Source organism: Labrus mixtus, chromosome 24 (assembly GCF_963584025.1).
Source record: "Labrus mixtus chromosome 24, fLabMix1.1, whole genome shotgun sequence".
Classification (NCBI taxonomy): domain Eukaryota; kingdom Metazoa; phylum Chordata; class Actinopteri; order Labriformes; family Labridae; genus Labrus; species Labrus mixtus.
The window spans coordinates 3,700,583-3,717,086 of NC_083635.1; the positions used below are offsets into that span (position 1 = coordinate 3,700,583).

Below are 16,504 nucleotides of genomic sequence, written 5' to 3' on the forward strand. Positions count from 1 at the left end.
TCTACAGAGTCCAGAGGACAGTCCAAGACAGAACTGGCCCTCCTGACCAGTCTGTTCAGTCTCTTCTTGTCTCTCTCTGTGCTCCCTCCTCCCCAGCAGACCACTGCATAGAAGAGTGCAGACGCCACCACAGTGTCATAAAAAGTCCGTAGCAGAGTCCTGCACACTCCAAAGGACCTCAGTCACCTCAGCAGGTGTAGTCGACTTTGGCCCTTCTTGTAATAAAAAATAACCTTATATTTATCTTTTTCAATACAAATACTTTACAAGTAAAAGTTTATTTAAAAGTCAACATTCAATGAATTGATAATCTAATTGATTTAAACTAATTCAAGGGAATCAAAGTTTCCTGTATTTGTCTCCAAACAAATATTGTACAACACATATTTACTTTAAGTAAAGCGGAAAAACATGTGGTCAATAGGTCTTCTACTTGGCGACATCTAGTGGCCAAAGCTGGTCATTAAAGGCAGTGAAACATTTCTATATTATCTGTTTAATGCTTTCATAAATTAGCTGTCTATTTTAGATAAAACCCAATTTAATTTCTATATAGAAACAATATTGTTATATTATGTTTATTTGGTCCCGGTGAATAATCCATTAATAGTTTATTTATGAATCATTATCCAATTATTGTCAACATTGATAATCAAATTGTTCTAAATTGATTCTTATTGCGCTCATTTGGCGACATCTTGTGGCCACAAGTCGCTATTACGCCAAAATGTGTAGATCAAGTCAACCAATCAATCATTATTGGTATAGTGCCAATTCATAACAAATGTCATCTCAAGACACTTCACAAAGGAGCAGGTAAAATACCTTACTCATTGTTATACTATCTACAAAGAAAGTACGTTCTCTCCTGGTGAAGAGGTTTTTTTAAACACTAAGTTTAACTTAATTTTTATTTTTAAAAATTTACAGAAAAACACTTAACTCATTTTTTTATGTCAAAAAGTCATTTTAATGTTTAATACACATAAATATATTCAACTTCATCTGCACACACTGCCCTCTGCTGGCCGAACAGGCTCACTGCAGCCTGTAGAGTCAACTCCACCTGTAAAGCACGACTTTGTTCTTGTAAGATTATAACTACACGGATGAGGACAGAAGCGGCGTGGCGTAAAGGACAAAGGCGAGGAATCTGCTCAGATGGACTCCAAGTGTCAGTCATGTTTCCATGTCTGAGTTCAGGTGACACCATTTTTCCTGTTCAGCGTTTCTTCCAGGTGAATTTCTTTCGTGCGCCCTCCTGGCCCGGCTTCTTCCTCTCCCTCACTCTGGGGTCTGGAGTCAGCAAACCAGCTGGAAGGAACAGAAACACACGAGTGAAACTCACGAGGGGAAAGGAGAAGTCTTGTCTGGCTCTGTCTCTTAAGTTAAGTTTTAGCTCAAAGGAAACAAGGATTTATAAGTGTAGCTGTGAAGATCAACATGTTGTCCACACCGCTAGTTCATCAAAATGTAGAGCGTGAATCAAATGACATAAAAATCCCTCCAAATGTGTTTTTCTTTTGCTGCTTTGGAGTGTTAATTTTAGGGAGAATTAATCCTGCAGTGATATCTTAATGAAGTTTCTGCTTTTGCATTGAATTCACTACAGGCCTCTAGTTTTAAAAAACACTCTCTGTGGTGCATTCAGGTGCTTAGAGAAAGCACGGGTATCTGAAGTGTCAATGACCGGCAGTCCTCACGAGCTACTTCTGTCTTAAATCAAATCATGAAATAAATTAAACATACATACAAAAAGCGCAAGTTATGTATTACAAGTATTTGAATGAAAGGACAAAATCTCTCCCACCTTGTCTCATGGTCTCCACCTCGCCCTCCGACAGGAAGCTGCACATCGCTCTGGACACGGCGAGCCGCAGCGCCCCCGCCTGGCTCGACCGTCCTCCTCCGCTGACGCTGCACTCCAGGTCGAAGCGTCCCAGCATTCCCATGAACTGCAGCGGGAACATCAGCTGCTCTCTGAGGGGTGAGGACGCCAAGAAAAGAGTGCAGAAGAAGAAGAGAAGAAAGTGACGCAGAGATAATGAAAGAAAGAAACGCAGGCCGAGTGTTCGTGCGAGCAAACAGATAGTCGTATCACAGCGCAGGAGGAGCAAATTTAATGTCTGCATGAGCGACTTTTCAGACGAGTAGAGACGATCCTCACGCCGTGAAAGCTTTTATTCCACAATCTCACCGCCACATATTACAGAGGAAACTTCTGACTCAGCAGGAGCGGGATAAAACGTGTGTGTGTGTGTGTGTGTGTGTGTGTGTGTGGGTAAGAAAAGAAAGTGTGTGTTCTGGATGGCGTCTCAGCCTGAATGACCTGCGGCTGCTGACAGAGTCAATTGTCACCTCTGTGCTCCAATTACAGCCCGTCTTCAGACTGCGTGACAACACCAGCTCAGGACATTTAGCGCACACACACACACACACACTGCAGCCACACACACACACACACACACACGACCACTGAACTGTGTAATTAACTCACAACAAGGAGATAAATAAAAAAAGAGGGGATGCTGTGAAGAGTGAAAAAGCTGCTTTTTAATTTATTTTTTTCCTCCCTAAGAGGACGGAGTGAAACACATGAGGCCGTGCATTTTAAAGGAGAGTGTTTCTGTGAATGGAGCAGCAGAGAGCGAGCGAGAGAGGGAGGGAGAGGGAGCGAGAGAGTACCTGTCCTGAAGGATGGTGAGGTAGTGCAGGTAATCCTGACCGTTGATGCTGATTCGTCCTGAGCCACAGTCTCGTAGAACAACAGACGACTCTGATGTTTTTCTCCGGCCTGACAGATAGAGAGAGAGAGAGAAAAAACATTGATTTGAATGTGTTTGATTTAATATCTGTGGAGATATTTGTGAGATGTTTAGATCTTTTATATTGACTGCCACAGCTTCATGAAGATCAAAGTTACATGTTTATGATTCATTTAAAAGACTTAAAGTTATATTAATAAATCCTGCAGTGTTCTGGCTCCATCTGTCTAAAATGACTCAAAATAAGCCACAAAGTCAGAAAAGTTGCAGACTTGACCGTGCCTCCCTTTTCTATTTTTAGATTCAGCCTGTCTTGTAAACTAAACACGCTTCATAATAACTTAAAGCCATGCATGTGTTGTATTGCGGCGTTATGAAGGTTCCGGTTAGTCCTGGAGCAGTGTGAGTGCAGGCATGGGGAGGGTGGACTGTTGTGCTTCAGCACGGTGCGGGACAAGCCCTAAATCTTCTGTCACATGATCTCTCTTGAGACCTTTATGTGATGGACAGACGATGATTTGGCCGAGCAGCATTAAAGACACTCACAGATATTAAAGAGGAATTATTGGGGAGATAATTAAAGATGAGACATGTTACCACAATGACCAAATTTACCCTCTGCTGTGCTGAAGGCCACGCCTCTTTCATCCTTCTCCAGGGGCGGCACCATTTGCTTCCTGGACTGAGCCTCCAGTTGCCGCCGGTAACGCAGGACGAACTCCTCCTCTGTGGCGCAGTACGGCATCGATAGCAGCCGCTCCATCAGCGTAACAAGGCGATCGTACTGAAACAAAACAAACAATTATCAAAAGCTGCAAAAACCTCCACCAGAACTAGTCTGTAGACGTGTCAGTTGTGATCAGAGGAGGAGAGGACGTCCTTACATCATGAGGGGAGATGGTCTCCACCAGCAGAGATTCTAGTTCCTCCTTTGTGAGCCATCGACTCGTTCCTAAAGAGCTGATGGAGACACACAAATCAGGTGGTTCATTTGTAATTTCAAAGACAGATAAAGAGTGACATTAAAGTGTTGAGTTTCACAAACATCTGCCGTTTAAACCTCGTGTTTGTCTACTCACATGTGCTTGACGTCCTGGCTGAAGAGTCCCTTTGCTCTCAGACGATCCTGGTGCTTCTCTATGCTCAGGATTTTGCCGTATATTTCCTAAAAAGCATGAAAAAGAAGATAGTATTCAGGATAATGAATTAACAGCCTAAAGACCAGTTAGGGTTGATTTGTGTTGTTGTGTGATTCAAGGGTTTTAAATGGTTAGTTTGAATCTATCAAATGATTTCCTTTAAAAAAAAGCTTGCTGATCATGAGGTGATAAAGCAGCAGATCATCTGTGAGGTGAGGTGAAATCACTGTTTTTGGAGTTTGGTGGCTTTAAAAAAAGTGACTCAACACTGGCTTCTGGTTTTCATCTTATTCTTCAACAAACAGGGTTTAGTTATTTTGTATTTTTCCTAAATAAAAACATCATGCATTCATGTGCTGTACTTGACTTTCTTCTTGAATCGGGCCGGACACCTGAGCATGAATGTGACATGAAGGGAAAGCGTGAAACTAAATAAATGGTCGGACAGTTTTGGGCCCGCTGGCTCTATTTTTTAGGAAAAGAGAGGATGGTAAAGATGGAAACAGACGAGTGGAAGGATGGATAGATGGATGGATAGAGGGAAGGTGGGCATGCTGGTCACGTCCCTGAGGCAGAAGACAACCCCCCTCCCACCTCAGCCTCCCAGCAGCCCGGGGTGAGAACTCATTTCCCCGTCAATTATTCACCAGATGTTTGTTTAATTCCTTCTTGATAGAGTGTGCCTAATCCGCTGCCACTCCGACCGGCGACAGAGGGGTACGGGGGGGGGGGGGGGGGGGGGTTACGGGAGGAGGAGGGGGGATCGGGATGTGTGGAGGAAAAAAAAAGCAAACATGAAGCAAAAACCAATTTTCTTCCAAAAAAAAAAAAAAGAGGAGTAATAGAAAATCAGAAAAATATACGACAGGAGGAGAAGGGGAAGGTTTGAGTTACATGTTTGCTAACACTTCGCACTACAATAGTGAGGAATAAATCACATGGGTGAAAGAGAAGAAAGAGAGGGATATGTTCAAGGCAGGGGGAGAGAGCATGACTTTCACATTTACTATTCAATACGAGGTGTTTAAACGCATCACGAGGCCTTTAAGTTAAACTCTGAAGCGATGAGAGTTGAATTCAAGCAAAATAAGCTCTGAAGTGGGATCTGATTATTGTAATGCTTTTGGTTTATAAAAGGGTTAAAGTGAAGGGGAAAAGGTGTGTTAGTGGTGCGTTCAGGTTCCCCCTGGGTTGTAGAGAAACAGAGGGCTCAGTGGAGCAGCAGGCGGGTTAATGTAGCCGCCAACAACAGCAAGAGGAGAGAGGCTGCTTTACACATGCCCCCTCCTGGACACACTCCTGTGTGTGTGTGTGTGTGTGTGTGTGTGTGTGTGTGTGTGTGTGTGTGTGTGTGTGAGAGAGATTATTGTTGATGAAATAAAAACAAATTCAAAAAAGAATTGGTATAGACAGAAGACAAGAAAGGTGGGAAAACAAGTGGAGAAATTTGAGGAGAAAAGGGGAGAGAAAGCTCTGAGACATGTCTGACACACCCTCTTAAAGAAACAGCAGGGGGTGAGGAGTGTGTCTGCAGGGCATAGTGTGCGTGTGTGTGTGTGTGTGTGGGTGTATTCGTGTGTTTTGAAGAAACACGCCGCACATACGTCTTTGAACAAGGTCAGCGACAAAAGACGGAGGAAGAAAGAGGAGGTGCTCAGAGGTGAGGAGGGGGTATGGATGGTGTTGCAGCCTCCTCCTCCTCACATGCTCCACCCCACCCTACTCTCCCCTCCAAATCCCCACGGAGGACTCGCTCCCCGTGGCGGGACAAAAGCCTGAAGAGGCAGACGCGCCACACCTCAAACAGGATTTTGAACCTCATACACAGAATCACTCACATGTTTATTTTGATCCGTCTCCCGCGACACCTGAATGTTTTTAATATTTAGATTCAACATGACTTCAATTGTTGCCTCATTTATATCTGCAAACAGCTAAATTAAACATCCATTCATGTTCTCATCACGCTGCAGAGTCCAATCCAGACGCAGTTTGGTGCCCCCTTCTGGTTATTTGGATTTTTCTACAAAATCTTTTAGGAAACATCGAAATTATTCGATTTTATTTATTTTACATCTTTTCTTTGCAGCCCTTTTTTCATTTTCTCACTTCTATCTCATTATTGCTCTCGACATCAACATTTATGTGTCTAATATTCTTAATAAAAGGTGTTTCCAGTGTTCTGCTTTGTTTCCTTCTTTCTAATCCACAAAGGAAACATACACCGTTGTCACACATGCACATTTCGAGAAAGTTACAGACACTCGGCCCCTGAAACCTTCCTTGCGGTGAATTTTCCGCACATCAGCTCACACTGATTTCTTCATGCAAAAAAATGTAAAGGGAGGAAAAAGTCCGGGACAAAATTTGGTTGTTTGATTTCTTGTGCGTGTGTGAAAACATCGACACAGTAATTGGAAACAAGCACAAATGTAAAGCATGCAGGGTCAACTGTGTCCGTGAACATCTCTAGTAAAGTATCAGGTAAAGGTAAAGATAATGATTCTGGGTAAATTAAACAGGAATGAGTGTTTTTGTTTGAGCTAAATAAACCCTTGATGAATTTTTATTTAACCAGGTAATTAACCCATTGAGATCAAGATCTCTTTCACAAGGGTGACCAGTTAAAGTTCTGCTCATTGATGATAAATGACAGAGACAAAAAGGTAAAGCTTAACCCCCACCGAGGATATCAGAGTTATATATAAACTTTAATTTTGAACAAACTTTGTCTCCAGATAAATGTTTGTTTGGAAACTGAAATGCAAACAGCCAAATGTTTGGACAGTGAGGAGCCTGTTCTTTGTTGTGGTTGGTCCGTTATTGTAAAACAAAAAAGAAAGGTAGGGAGAGAATGAGCAATATCAGCTGGCTGTTAACCCACTGTGGAGCACAGGTGGATGCAGGTATCTCTCAGGACTACCTCTGACCCTCTACCCTCCCTCTCTTTTATCTCGCCCCTCTCCGCTCAGATGGGTCTCTCTCACCGTGTGTGTGAAAGAGGATCTGACGTCTCCTCTCCTCGGGGGACTACGCGCCTCCTCCCGACTCTGTCTGAATCAGATATGACCCGAGGGTGCAGGAGGCAGAGGAGGGGAGGTGGGGAAACCGGGGATTTGAGGTGGATGAAGATTTACCTCCACCTCCTCAGATAAAGAACTGACAGCCGCCTGCAGTACTCACATGCATCAGGGAGTAGTAGGACTGTTTGCCCGTGTAGAAGAGAAAGTGGAACGGCCGACTGTCCTCTCCCCACTGCATGGCTCTTTGCTTCGGGAAGATTTCCTCAGGATGCTAGAAAACAGCGGATTTGGTTTTAAATCAGGTCAAACATCAACAACAGACAAATAGAAATGTCATAAAATGTGCTGAGGGCTATTTTGGCGATATTTGCTCATCTTTGAACAGAAAACAATGAAAGGTTACGTTTATATGAGTGTGAGCTGCACAGCCGTACCTTCATGAGGGGCCGCGCTCTCTTCTCAAACAGGCCGGAGGGGAAGAGGTAGGTGATGCTCCTCTGTGTGTGAGAGAAGAGGAAGAAAAAAAAAAGAAAAAAAAGTTAAATGACAAAAAGAGAGCGAGAGGACAGTTGGGAGAGATGACGGCAGATCATGACGAACGCCGACACGTCCCAACAACAGAGGTCACACCGGCTGACAATAGCGAGAAGTGACAGAGGAGGAGGCACAAGCTGCTGCCGGGTTCAAGGAAAGGCGAGCGTGACGTGTGTGTGTGTGTGTGTGTGTGGTTGAGTGTTTTTCGAGGAGAAACAAGCAGTAAAAGGTCCAAGCTTTTGGCTTGGCTGACAGCGAGCAGAGGACACGGTGGACGTCCAACAGTTCACTCCAAGTTCATCCTTGCTCCCCGTGTGTATGTGTGTGAGCGTGTTTGTGAGTTATTAGCAGGGCTACAGATGGCGCTGGAAACATGTGTGTATGTGAGAGAAAGGAGACAGAAAGTGTGTTGGCCCCGCCACACGCATCAAGACAGTCTGTTCATATCTTCCTCCTCCTCTTCTTCCTCGGTTCAATTAGCGAGGCAGCAGGTGCAGCCGGAGCGAGCAGGTTTCCGCCTTCAAAACGACGGATAGCAGAGAGAAAAAGAGCGGTCCAGAAGAGTGTGTGTGTGTGTGTGTGTGTGTGTGTGTGTGTGTGTGTGTGTGTGTGTGAGAGACAGGGAAAAGGCAGACAGTTGTGCGGAAGTTAAAGGGGGAGGAAGAAAAGAGGGGAAGAGACAGACAGGCAGGTAACAGATGAAGACACACCTGTGTGTCCCATGAGCCTCAGCACACAATGGTGAATATCCCTGAGGAGGAATGACTGAGTGACATCTGTACACGAGAAGTAGTTTATATTATTCTGATTCATTTTTCAGCATTGCAGAGTTTGAGCCTTTTTTTGTTGGAAGTCTAAATCTGAAATGTACACTTTGATATTTGTTTTTAAGCCTTTTCTCTACGTAATATTTTAAGGATTATGATGACTTTGTGAAAATAATCGGCTACATTTGAACAAGCATGCAGAAAAAAAAATAAGTAGAAGGCGTGTGAAAACTTCAGACAACACACGACGCAATCATCTTATAAATCACTTTAAAGACACAGAACTGTACTTCTAGTAGTGCTGAAAGAAGCCTTGATTAATCCATAACTTAAGTCACAGAAAATATTTTCAAGCAATAAGCCAAACAACATGGGGCTCCAGCTTCTTGATTATGACAAAAGCAACAAAATCTTCTCCTGCCGTTTGGGTTGTTTTCTTTAGTAGCCAACTTGAAACCTGAAACTTGAAATCATTTTACACTTGAACTTGTTGACAATGGATTTCATTCTTTCCACTTACAGTTCTAGTCTGAGGAAGAGCATGTTGGCTCCAAGAGTCATTTGTCAAGAAATCCTTTAAACGAGAGCTCCTTGGTGTGCAGATCTTTTTTGCTTGTTTTTACCTTTTGTTTTTTCAGATCCATCACCCTTTTAGGGATGTGCGTGTCTCTATTGATTTCTGATTTCTCTAATAACTAATACAATTATTGCAAAGGTCATTACGCACTAAATTCCATTTTTCACAGTTTTGGGCATCAATAAAACAAATTATGGGCTCTCAATGAAATAACTTTTTTTACTTATTTCTAATAATAGATAAATTAAAGTATATTATAACACTTTCAGTACAAACAGGAAGTCAAACAGAAGGTTCAAAATAAATTTAGGGTACGAGCAGAAAGGGATTTATGAGATAAAATACTAAAGCTTAACAGGAGAGTTCTGTGTATTTGTTGCAGGAGTTAATTTCTCCTCCTCGCTGTTAAAGTCAGTTTTTATCACGTTTCCACCTGACAAGACTTGACTCCACACCGAGCGGAGGGATTTATCAGCTGCCTCTCTGCAGTCCTCCCAAATGTTCCTCTTTCTCTCCACACGTCGGAGTTCGGGCTGCTAGCCGTCGCTTTGCCTTTCACAGTCTGACTCTAACAGCTCTCTTCATTATTTGTGAGGGACGCTGGGGACGGGATGAGGGGAGGTGGTTAATCAAACTAAATGGTCGCAGCAGAGAGGACCAATGTTTGCCAAAAATCTGGCAACAGTGTGTGTGTATTTGAGGGCGTTGCTAATGCCCCTGATGCAGTGAATTAACCAGAGGTGGCCCCACCTGCCTGCGGCTGGCCGAGCACTGACGCTAAAAATGATGACGCTGATGTGACGAGACCACGGAGATTAAAAACACTTGGCCTTCCCTGACTGAACTGTTGAAACAAATCATCGTTAAAATGCTTCAGACTTTTTGAATCCTGGAGATGCCGGCTGTCTAGAAGTTAGAATTATTGTCCCTGTTGGTCACAATTGTAAGCAAACTTTTAAGTCAAAAATAAAGATATGGGGCACTGGTGGCGCAGTGGTTAGTGCGCGCGTCCCATGTATGGAGGCTGTAGTCGAACGGGCGGCCCGGGTTCGAATCCAGCCTGTGGGTCCTTTCCTGCATGTCAATCCCCACTCTCTCTCTCTCTCCCTGATTTCCAGCTCTGTCCACTGTCCTATCTCTCCATTAAAGGCACAAAAAGCCCAAAAATAAATCTTTAAAAATAAAGATGAGATAAAATCCTAATCCTAAAAAACATTTCTTGGTTAAAAAAAAGAGCCATTTGGAAAGACAGTATGTCAATATGATTTAGTTGAAGTCTGCAGTGTACAGCTCCCCTAACTTTGTGTTAGTTCACTCAGATTGTTGCTCATACAGCCAAAAGGGTTAAAGAGTAACAAACTCTATGCATTGAATTTAAAATCTCCAAAGCAGATTTACACAAGGCACTGGGTGAATAAACGGCATGTGGATAATGTGAACACTCATTTAGCATAATGACTGCACAGTGTTTCTTACATCTATGTCCTCCTGGGTGAAGTTCTCGGGGTCTTCTCCCATCATGTTAGCTAGGTGTCGTTTCCCCACGTTGTACTCCTCCACCTGCTTCTGGATGAACTCCAGGGTGAATTTCTCCGGCCCTGCAGCCGCCAGGTTCTTTCTGTGGAGGGCAGAGCTCACACATATCTGCCTGCTCAGGACCTGGGGATGAGGACAGATATGTACTGTTATTTTGTTGACTAACCAAACTATGCTAATGTGCTCAATATCTGCAGCATTACAAATGCACAGCTACCAAAATGCAAGCCGAACTCTTGTTAAGAATCATATCTACCAAACGAAATTATCCAGCAGTCTTTCAAACCCTGTTTTATAGAATACAGTGTCGGTAAAGGTATTTTTCTAATATCCGTAAAGCAAGTTCCGGCTAATGTTAGCATGCTAACTCAAGGACATCAGTGCTCGTGCATTTTAGTACATTTCTATGATATTTTCATTAATTTAAGATACGCAAATGTTTGTTCTCTAAAAGACAAACGCGTTGTTTTACCTGTCGGCTCAACTGCGACGTCACAGTGTTAAAATTCGCGCTGCAATTCCCACATTTCCCGAGAAAAGCTCCCACGGTGCGCACACAGGACGTCGCCATGACAGCAGGCAGCTGTGACGTCACGGCGGAAGTTGTTATCCGTCAGAGACAAGTTGAGAAAAAAAAAACCGCAAATGGCATTATTTATTTATTTAAATATATTCTTAACCAAAAACACTTTATGGTATTAATACTATAATTTTTCATTAAATTATTAGTCATTTTTTAATTGTTATATTAAAGCTGTTGGCCTTCAGACCTAAATAAAAACACCCAAAATGCATTATTATTTCAGATTTAGTGGCTGTCCTTTTAATTCCTTTTTTTTGTATTCATTTAAAAAATCTATGAACTTTTACGTCTGGCTGACCATTTAGATATCAATAAAAAGAACATATACTTTTATCTAACCCTCATCCATTATAAATAAAGACTGCAAAGTTTATTTTTATTTATTTATTTATTTATTAAGTATTTAAACGATTACAGATTAAACTGTAAAATATTGAGATAAAAAACCTGTCAGAATTAAAAAACAAATGTTGACATGTGATCTCTTAAATGAATTTAGAAATATGTTGTAAAGTATATCTTTTCATAGAGCAAAATAACAACAAAGTGAAACATTTTGAAGAAAAATAAAGTGGATAATCCAAGCCACATGACACCACTCCACAAGGTTTCATAATCTGTCAGAAATGACAGAGGCTTTTAAAATGTGTAAATCCAAACAAGGACAGAAACTTTTAGAACAATGGAGTGTACTGACGCACACTTGCTGCTTCAATTACACATCTTATTTTTTTTTATCTCTAAGCATCAGAACACATCACATCACATCAGTGTCACAGCTCATTGAAATCTGATGTTGTCGGTGCGATCATGCAAATTCAAAACATGACGGCCACATGCTGCAGCTGAAAGCAAAGTCTGAAGTGACTGAGGACATTAAAACTTTTCCTTCTGTCCTTTTGTGAGGCTCTAAAATAACAACAGATATTGCATGGAATTTAAAATGTTAAACAGGTCAAAACTGCCTTTACTTTACCGTAACAGCTCATGCACAAGTGTTTTGCATGCAAGAAATAGTTACTCACACACAACTTTCTGCAGACCCTGGAGACCCTCTCACTTTCCACTCGTAAGGCTCCGCTGCCCTGTCCGGTTTGCATGCGAGCACCATCTGTCCTCCATGTAAAATCAGTGACAATAGGAGAGGCTGCTGTAAATGTCACGCCACAGGATTTAAAGCAGCCGATCCACATGACTTATCAGAAATAACACAATAAAAAATGCTCAGTCTCAGTCTGCCAAACACGCTGGCAAGGCTACACATAAAACAGATTGTTTTGCATATGTGGTGCAGTCGGTGCCGGGCAGCGCAGAAATGGATTAACACGACGTTTGTGGGGATTTCTTGAATAGATGAGCACAAGCTGCCACCTTAGACAAACTTCATGGAAAGATTAGGAAAATAATCTTTATTCCTCATGCAGAAATCACTGAGAGCTATTTGGAACAGCAACTGTATTTTTAATATTTAGTTATTGAGCTGCAGGAGGTCAAATGCCAAACTCAACAGTTTGAAATTACTGAAAGCTTTAGTTCTAGGAGTAAGTGTTAGCTTTACTAGCATATTTTGAATTATCTCATTATTATGTCCTGTTTTATTGAGAATACTGGTCAAACATTAAACCGACAGTCCCAGAGATATAGTTTTTTGCCTTTTAATAAGGCAGTTTTTTCTTACCACTGTAACTTTTGCTGCTTTGCTAAAGTGCTCATGATGGATAGGCCGGATCTTTGTAACATAACAATGAGTAAGGTCTTTTTACCTGCTCTTTTGTAATGTTAACAGACACAGAGTAAGGTATTTTACCTGCTTCTTGTAAAGTGTCTCGAGAGAACACTTGTTATGAGTTGAGGCTATACAAATAAAAATTGATTGATATTAAGGTTGAATCAGTTTGATCGTAAACCCAGCTTTTGGCTTGGTTTCACACACAAGAAATGAAACCTCATGAACCTCATAAAGTCCAAAGGACCAGGCTCATAGATAAACAAGAGCAAATAAACCATTTGGACTGGGTTCATTTGTACCAGACTATTAGTTATGTAAGTCTACAGAACACCTGGTGGCAGCAGTGAAAATAACGATATTCAAATCATATTTTTGCTGGCTGATGATTGCTTTTATTTGTCACATAGACCCATTGGTATTGATTTCAGTCTGTTTTATTACCCGATTCACACTGACAGTGTTAGGAGGGTTAGGGTAGAGCAACCTTCCTGCTGATTGTGAAGTAGTCTCTAAGCAAGACACAAAAACATAACCTATGAATGAGCCGTTTTGGTTTTATTTGGATTCATTTGATTCATAATTTGTGAGTTTCAGTATAAATGGAACAATCATACACTTTGACTGTAATGACACACAAACAGTCAGACTATCAGATATTTGGTTAACATGAGACTATTATTAAAAAGAAAAACTCCGCCCCCCTGCTTTCACATGTGTGTTAGTTATCCCTTCTTTCAGTCCTGAATAACGCTCAGAGCCTGTTCAGTCCTGTTTCAGAGTTCAGTGCAGAACTGCAGGGTGGGGTCCTTCATCTTTTTCTCATAGACTTCATCAAACTCTTCGTTCTGGGCCATGGTGAAATGGTTCTTCCAGTCACCAACCTTTCCTGCAGAACAACAGAGAACTTGTAAATACTTGCGCTCAAAATGTGACGCCACATGTTTTTCATATTATGACTCACTGTACCTTTTCTCATGAAGGGTGAAATGTTTACATTCATTATGCGAACTGATGAATGGTTGACCATTTTGTTCATTTTCATTTCTTCAAAATGCACTTGGTTCATTATTCTTTCCTTTTCCTCAACCGAAGGAGACAAACCAAGAAAGTGGCAGAGTTTGTTGATTTCCAGTCCAGTGTCCTGTCAGCAGTTGGTGAAATGAACACTTTCACACGATTTCAGCCAACGCAAATTTAGACAAGAAAACATCACATAAAAGACATTTAGATTACCTCAATCAGATCCTCATAGAACATGTAATGGAGTTGTGAATGAGTCTGCTTCTTCTTCCACCAGCCGGTGACATGGTCATACCATGATCCAAACACCACTGAGACCACAGAAAGGAAACATGAAGCAGCTCATTGGTGTTTCTTTGGACTTCAGTGAATATTTGTACAACTGAAAACAAACTTTTCTATAGAATGAGCACATACTCTTTTCGTCCATGAACCTTTGGAGGTAGCTGCTCCAGTCTCCAGGCTCTGGATTCAATATGGTCATGCGTTCATAGTGGAAGTAAGACACCACGCTGTCTTTGGCATTGCGACTTATGTAGATGATCTACTTGACTTGTCTACACTTGACTTATCAAGAAGCGTGATATAAATTTAATTCATGGTCAATTGACGTTATAACAGACTTCAGCAGCTTGGTCTGGAAATGCAGCAGTCTATTAAAGGTTTAAAAGAGGACATATTATCCCCCTCTTCCACCTTTTCAAACAGTCCCCCTGTGGTCTAAATGAAACATCTGTGCTGTGCTTTGGTCAAAATATAACATGAATCAAGCACCAGAGGAGGTTTGTGACCCTGTATAAACCAGCTCTCTCAGAACGCTCCGTTTTGGTGTGTATGTCTCTTTAAATGTAATGACCCCCCCCTGAGTTTTCCCAGTAGACATCACTCCTCTGTAGCAAGAATAAAAATGGCGGACAGGTACAAAAGTTTTATTCTAGTCTGGGGGTGGAGTCCATGGGTGGAGATACCAGGGGAGGGGATGGTATTTTTTTTTACCAGAATCCCACTGTGACATCACAAGGAGAGCAAATTTGAAACGGAGCATTTTCTCTGTGTTGTAAGACTTATGCAGAACACAAACAAAGGACTGAATGGATTTATTTCACATTATGTGGGTTGGTAGACTCTCAGGTTACACAAATATATGTTCAAAAACACTGTACAAGTGGATTTTTCATAATATGTCCCCTTTAAAATGTAACAATACAGTCTAACTGAACATTCCCATCAATGTTAGCCTCAAGGTTGTAATTGTCTGAATCACCTTGCAGTTTTGCTCCAAAAAGGACTTTGGCAGAAACTGGATTGGAAGATGAGTCCTGATCAGTCGAGGGGAGTTTTTGAGGTTGTTTACCATTTCTGTTCCATTAAAACGTTTCGGAGGTGGACCTGTTCCTGGAGATGAATCGAGTAGGTTACATGTTGGTGAATCATACAGTGCTCTTTCTAAATAAAAACGGTTGGTGCCTTGCTCAGGGGCTCCTCTGCAGTACTCGAGAGGAGACGAGACCAACTTACATATTTTCAGCTGGGACTTGAACAGCGACCCTCCAGTCCCCCCAACCCAAGTCCATACAGGCTTAGCTACTGCCACCCCCTTTAATGGCCTAGCATTAAAGACACTCAATTATACTCATTCAATTTAGTTAGTTTTTTGCCTGGCACCACAAAACTGGACTCCAAGTGGGGCACTCTCAAATGGAGTTGAAGGGATTTTTCACGCTCTGGAGACGTCTGGCGAAAATACAGTAGGTCAGTGATGTGGCAGAGCCAAGTGCTCCCTAAAAGAGAGATAAAAATGATCACACATTATACACACACACATCTCTGTAAGAGGAACGACATATCCAGTTCATGGTTTTCTACAGACCGGCTTTGGGATATGATGCAATAAGCACATCATCCGGCCTGGCCTGAAAGTTTTGAATGTTCTCCCAGTTTTCAGTGAAAATGGGAATCATCGAGACTCCGTGGAAATCAAACAATTCAGGTCGAGAAAATGAATCCATCTACAGATAAAAAGTACATGTCAATCATGGGATCACAATGTTGAAAGAATAAATAAATAGAAGCTAGAAAGTCCATTTATATACAGTATATGTAGCTGCTGTATCCCCACAGTAACATATGCTTGTCTCAAATATTAGACATTGCAAGTTGCAGTACACGTAGTTGGTACAATGAAACTGAAAATGGCTCATTAAATCAGTACAATAATGCTGTCTTTGAGGTTGACATTTTGACATACTTAGATTAAAGCCTCCATCAATACCAGCAGGAACAGAAAATATGTCAAAAGAATCTGTTAAAAAATAGTTCTTTTTGTAATTGTAAGTTGATTGTGAGTAGCCTACCTGTGTTCAAATGTTTGCATTTACCTTAAAGACAGTTGAAACTGTGAGCAAACCTTATTTAAATATATCAGGTGTTATAGGTTGGTTATGTGTGTGTGCGTGTGTTTCGGGTACAGTGCTATGCTGTGTTTATAGATCAATGCAGTGTGTCTTCACTTAGATCACTTTGATAGAGTTGGAACAGGAACACGGGGAGATTAATCAAAGTGAAGGGGCACTGACTCCCGGCCCGTGCCAGTCGATATGGCTGTGTGGTTAATTTGCCCCGAGGTGGGCTGTCGTCGGGCGGATGATAAACAGTGTTTGCCCCGTTTTTTAGCCACGAGCGTGCTCTTGCTCACCAAGAAAAATAGTTTCGACCCGTGGTCTCTAATTTACAGTGGGGGGTGATAGGTGGGACATTAATCATGCTTCTGCTGAGGCCCGTCTCTGACAGGCGGAGCCACCGTGGGTGTGCAGTGGAGATATTCATTTGGC

The 16,504-nt window shown here is 41.9% G+C and overlaps 2 protein-coding genes across 2 annotated transcripts; both read right to left on the reverse strand.

Moving 5' to 3' along the window:
* Positions 1 to 946: 946 nt before the first annotated feature.
* mrps9 (mitochondrial ribosomal protein S9) lies at positions 947 to 12,381 on the reverse strand. Its single transcript, XM_061032899.1, has 11 exons — positions 11,950 to 12,381; positions 10,814 to 10,924; positions 10,282 to 10,464; positions 7,362 to 7,424; positions 7,088 to 7,198; positions 3,845 to 3,930; positions 3,650 to 3,725; positions 3,381 to 3,549; positions 2,686 to 2,794; positions 1,811 to 1,980; positions 947 to 1,314 (listed from the first exon to the last, which is right to left on the reverse strand). Exons 1-11 carry the CDS (start codon positions 12,115 to 12,117, stop codon positions 1,223 to 1,225), a joined length of 1,338 nt encoding a protein of 445 aa, XP_060888882.1. The 5' UTR covers positions 12,118 to 12,381; the 3' UTR covers positions 947 to 1,222.
* A 655-nt stretch (positions 12,382 to 13,036) lies between these two features.
* LOC132959715 (cytosolic sulfotransferase 1-like) lies at positions 13,037 to 15,979 on the reverse strand. Its single transcript, XM_061032900.1, has 7 exons — positions 15,544 to 15,979; positions 15,332 to 15,454; positions 14,938 to 15,068; positions 14,091 to 14,217; positions 13,887 to 13,984; positions 13,620 to 13,794; positions 13,037 to 13,539 (listed from the first exon to the last, which is right to left on the reverse strand). The coding sequence occupies exons 1-7, from the start codon at positions 15,680 to 15,682 to the stop codon at positions 13,427 to 13,429; spliced, it is 906 nt and encodes a 301-aa protein (XP_060888883.1). The 5' UTR covers positions 15,683 to 15,979; the 3' UTR covers positions 13,037 to 13,426.
* Positions 15,980 to 16,504: the final 525 nt, after the last annotated feature.

Bases quoted from the DNA above. Each gene is read 5' to 3' on its own strand.
- mrps9 (XM_061032899.1), bottom strand. From the start codon at position 12,117: ATGTGGATCGGCTGCTTTAAATCCTGTGGCGTGACATTTACAGCAGCC. The intron at 10,925-11,949 runs GTGAGTAACTAT...GTGACGTCACAG, and splicing joins GGGTCTGCAGAAAGTTGTGT to CTGCCTGCTGTCATGGCGAC. The intron at 1,981-2,685 runs GTACTCTCTCGC...CTCACCCCTCAG, and splicing joins CTCACCATCCTTCAGGACAG to AGAGCAGCTGATGTTCCCGC.
- LOC132959715 (XM_061032900.1), bottom strand. From the start codon at position 15,682: ATGGATTCATTTTCTCGACCTGAATTGTTTGATTTCCACGGAGTCTCG. The intron at 13,795-13,886 runs GTAATCTAAATG...AACTGCTGACAG, and splicing joins TCTATGAGGATCTGATTGAG to GACACTGGACTGGAAATCAA. The intron at 13,540-13,619 runs GTACAGTGAGTC...GTTGTTCTGCAG, and splicing joins TTCACCCTTCATGAGAAAAG to GAAAGGTTGGTGACTGGAAG.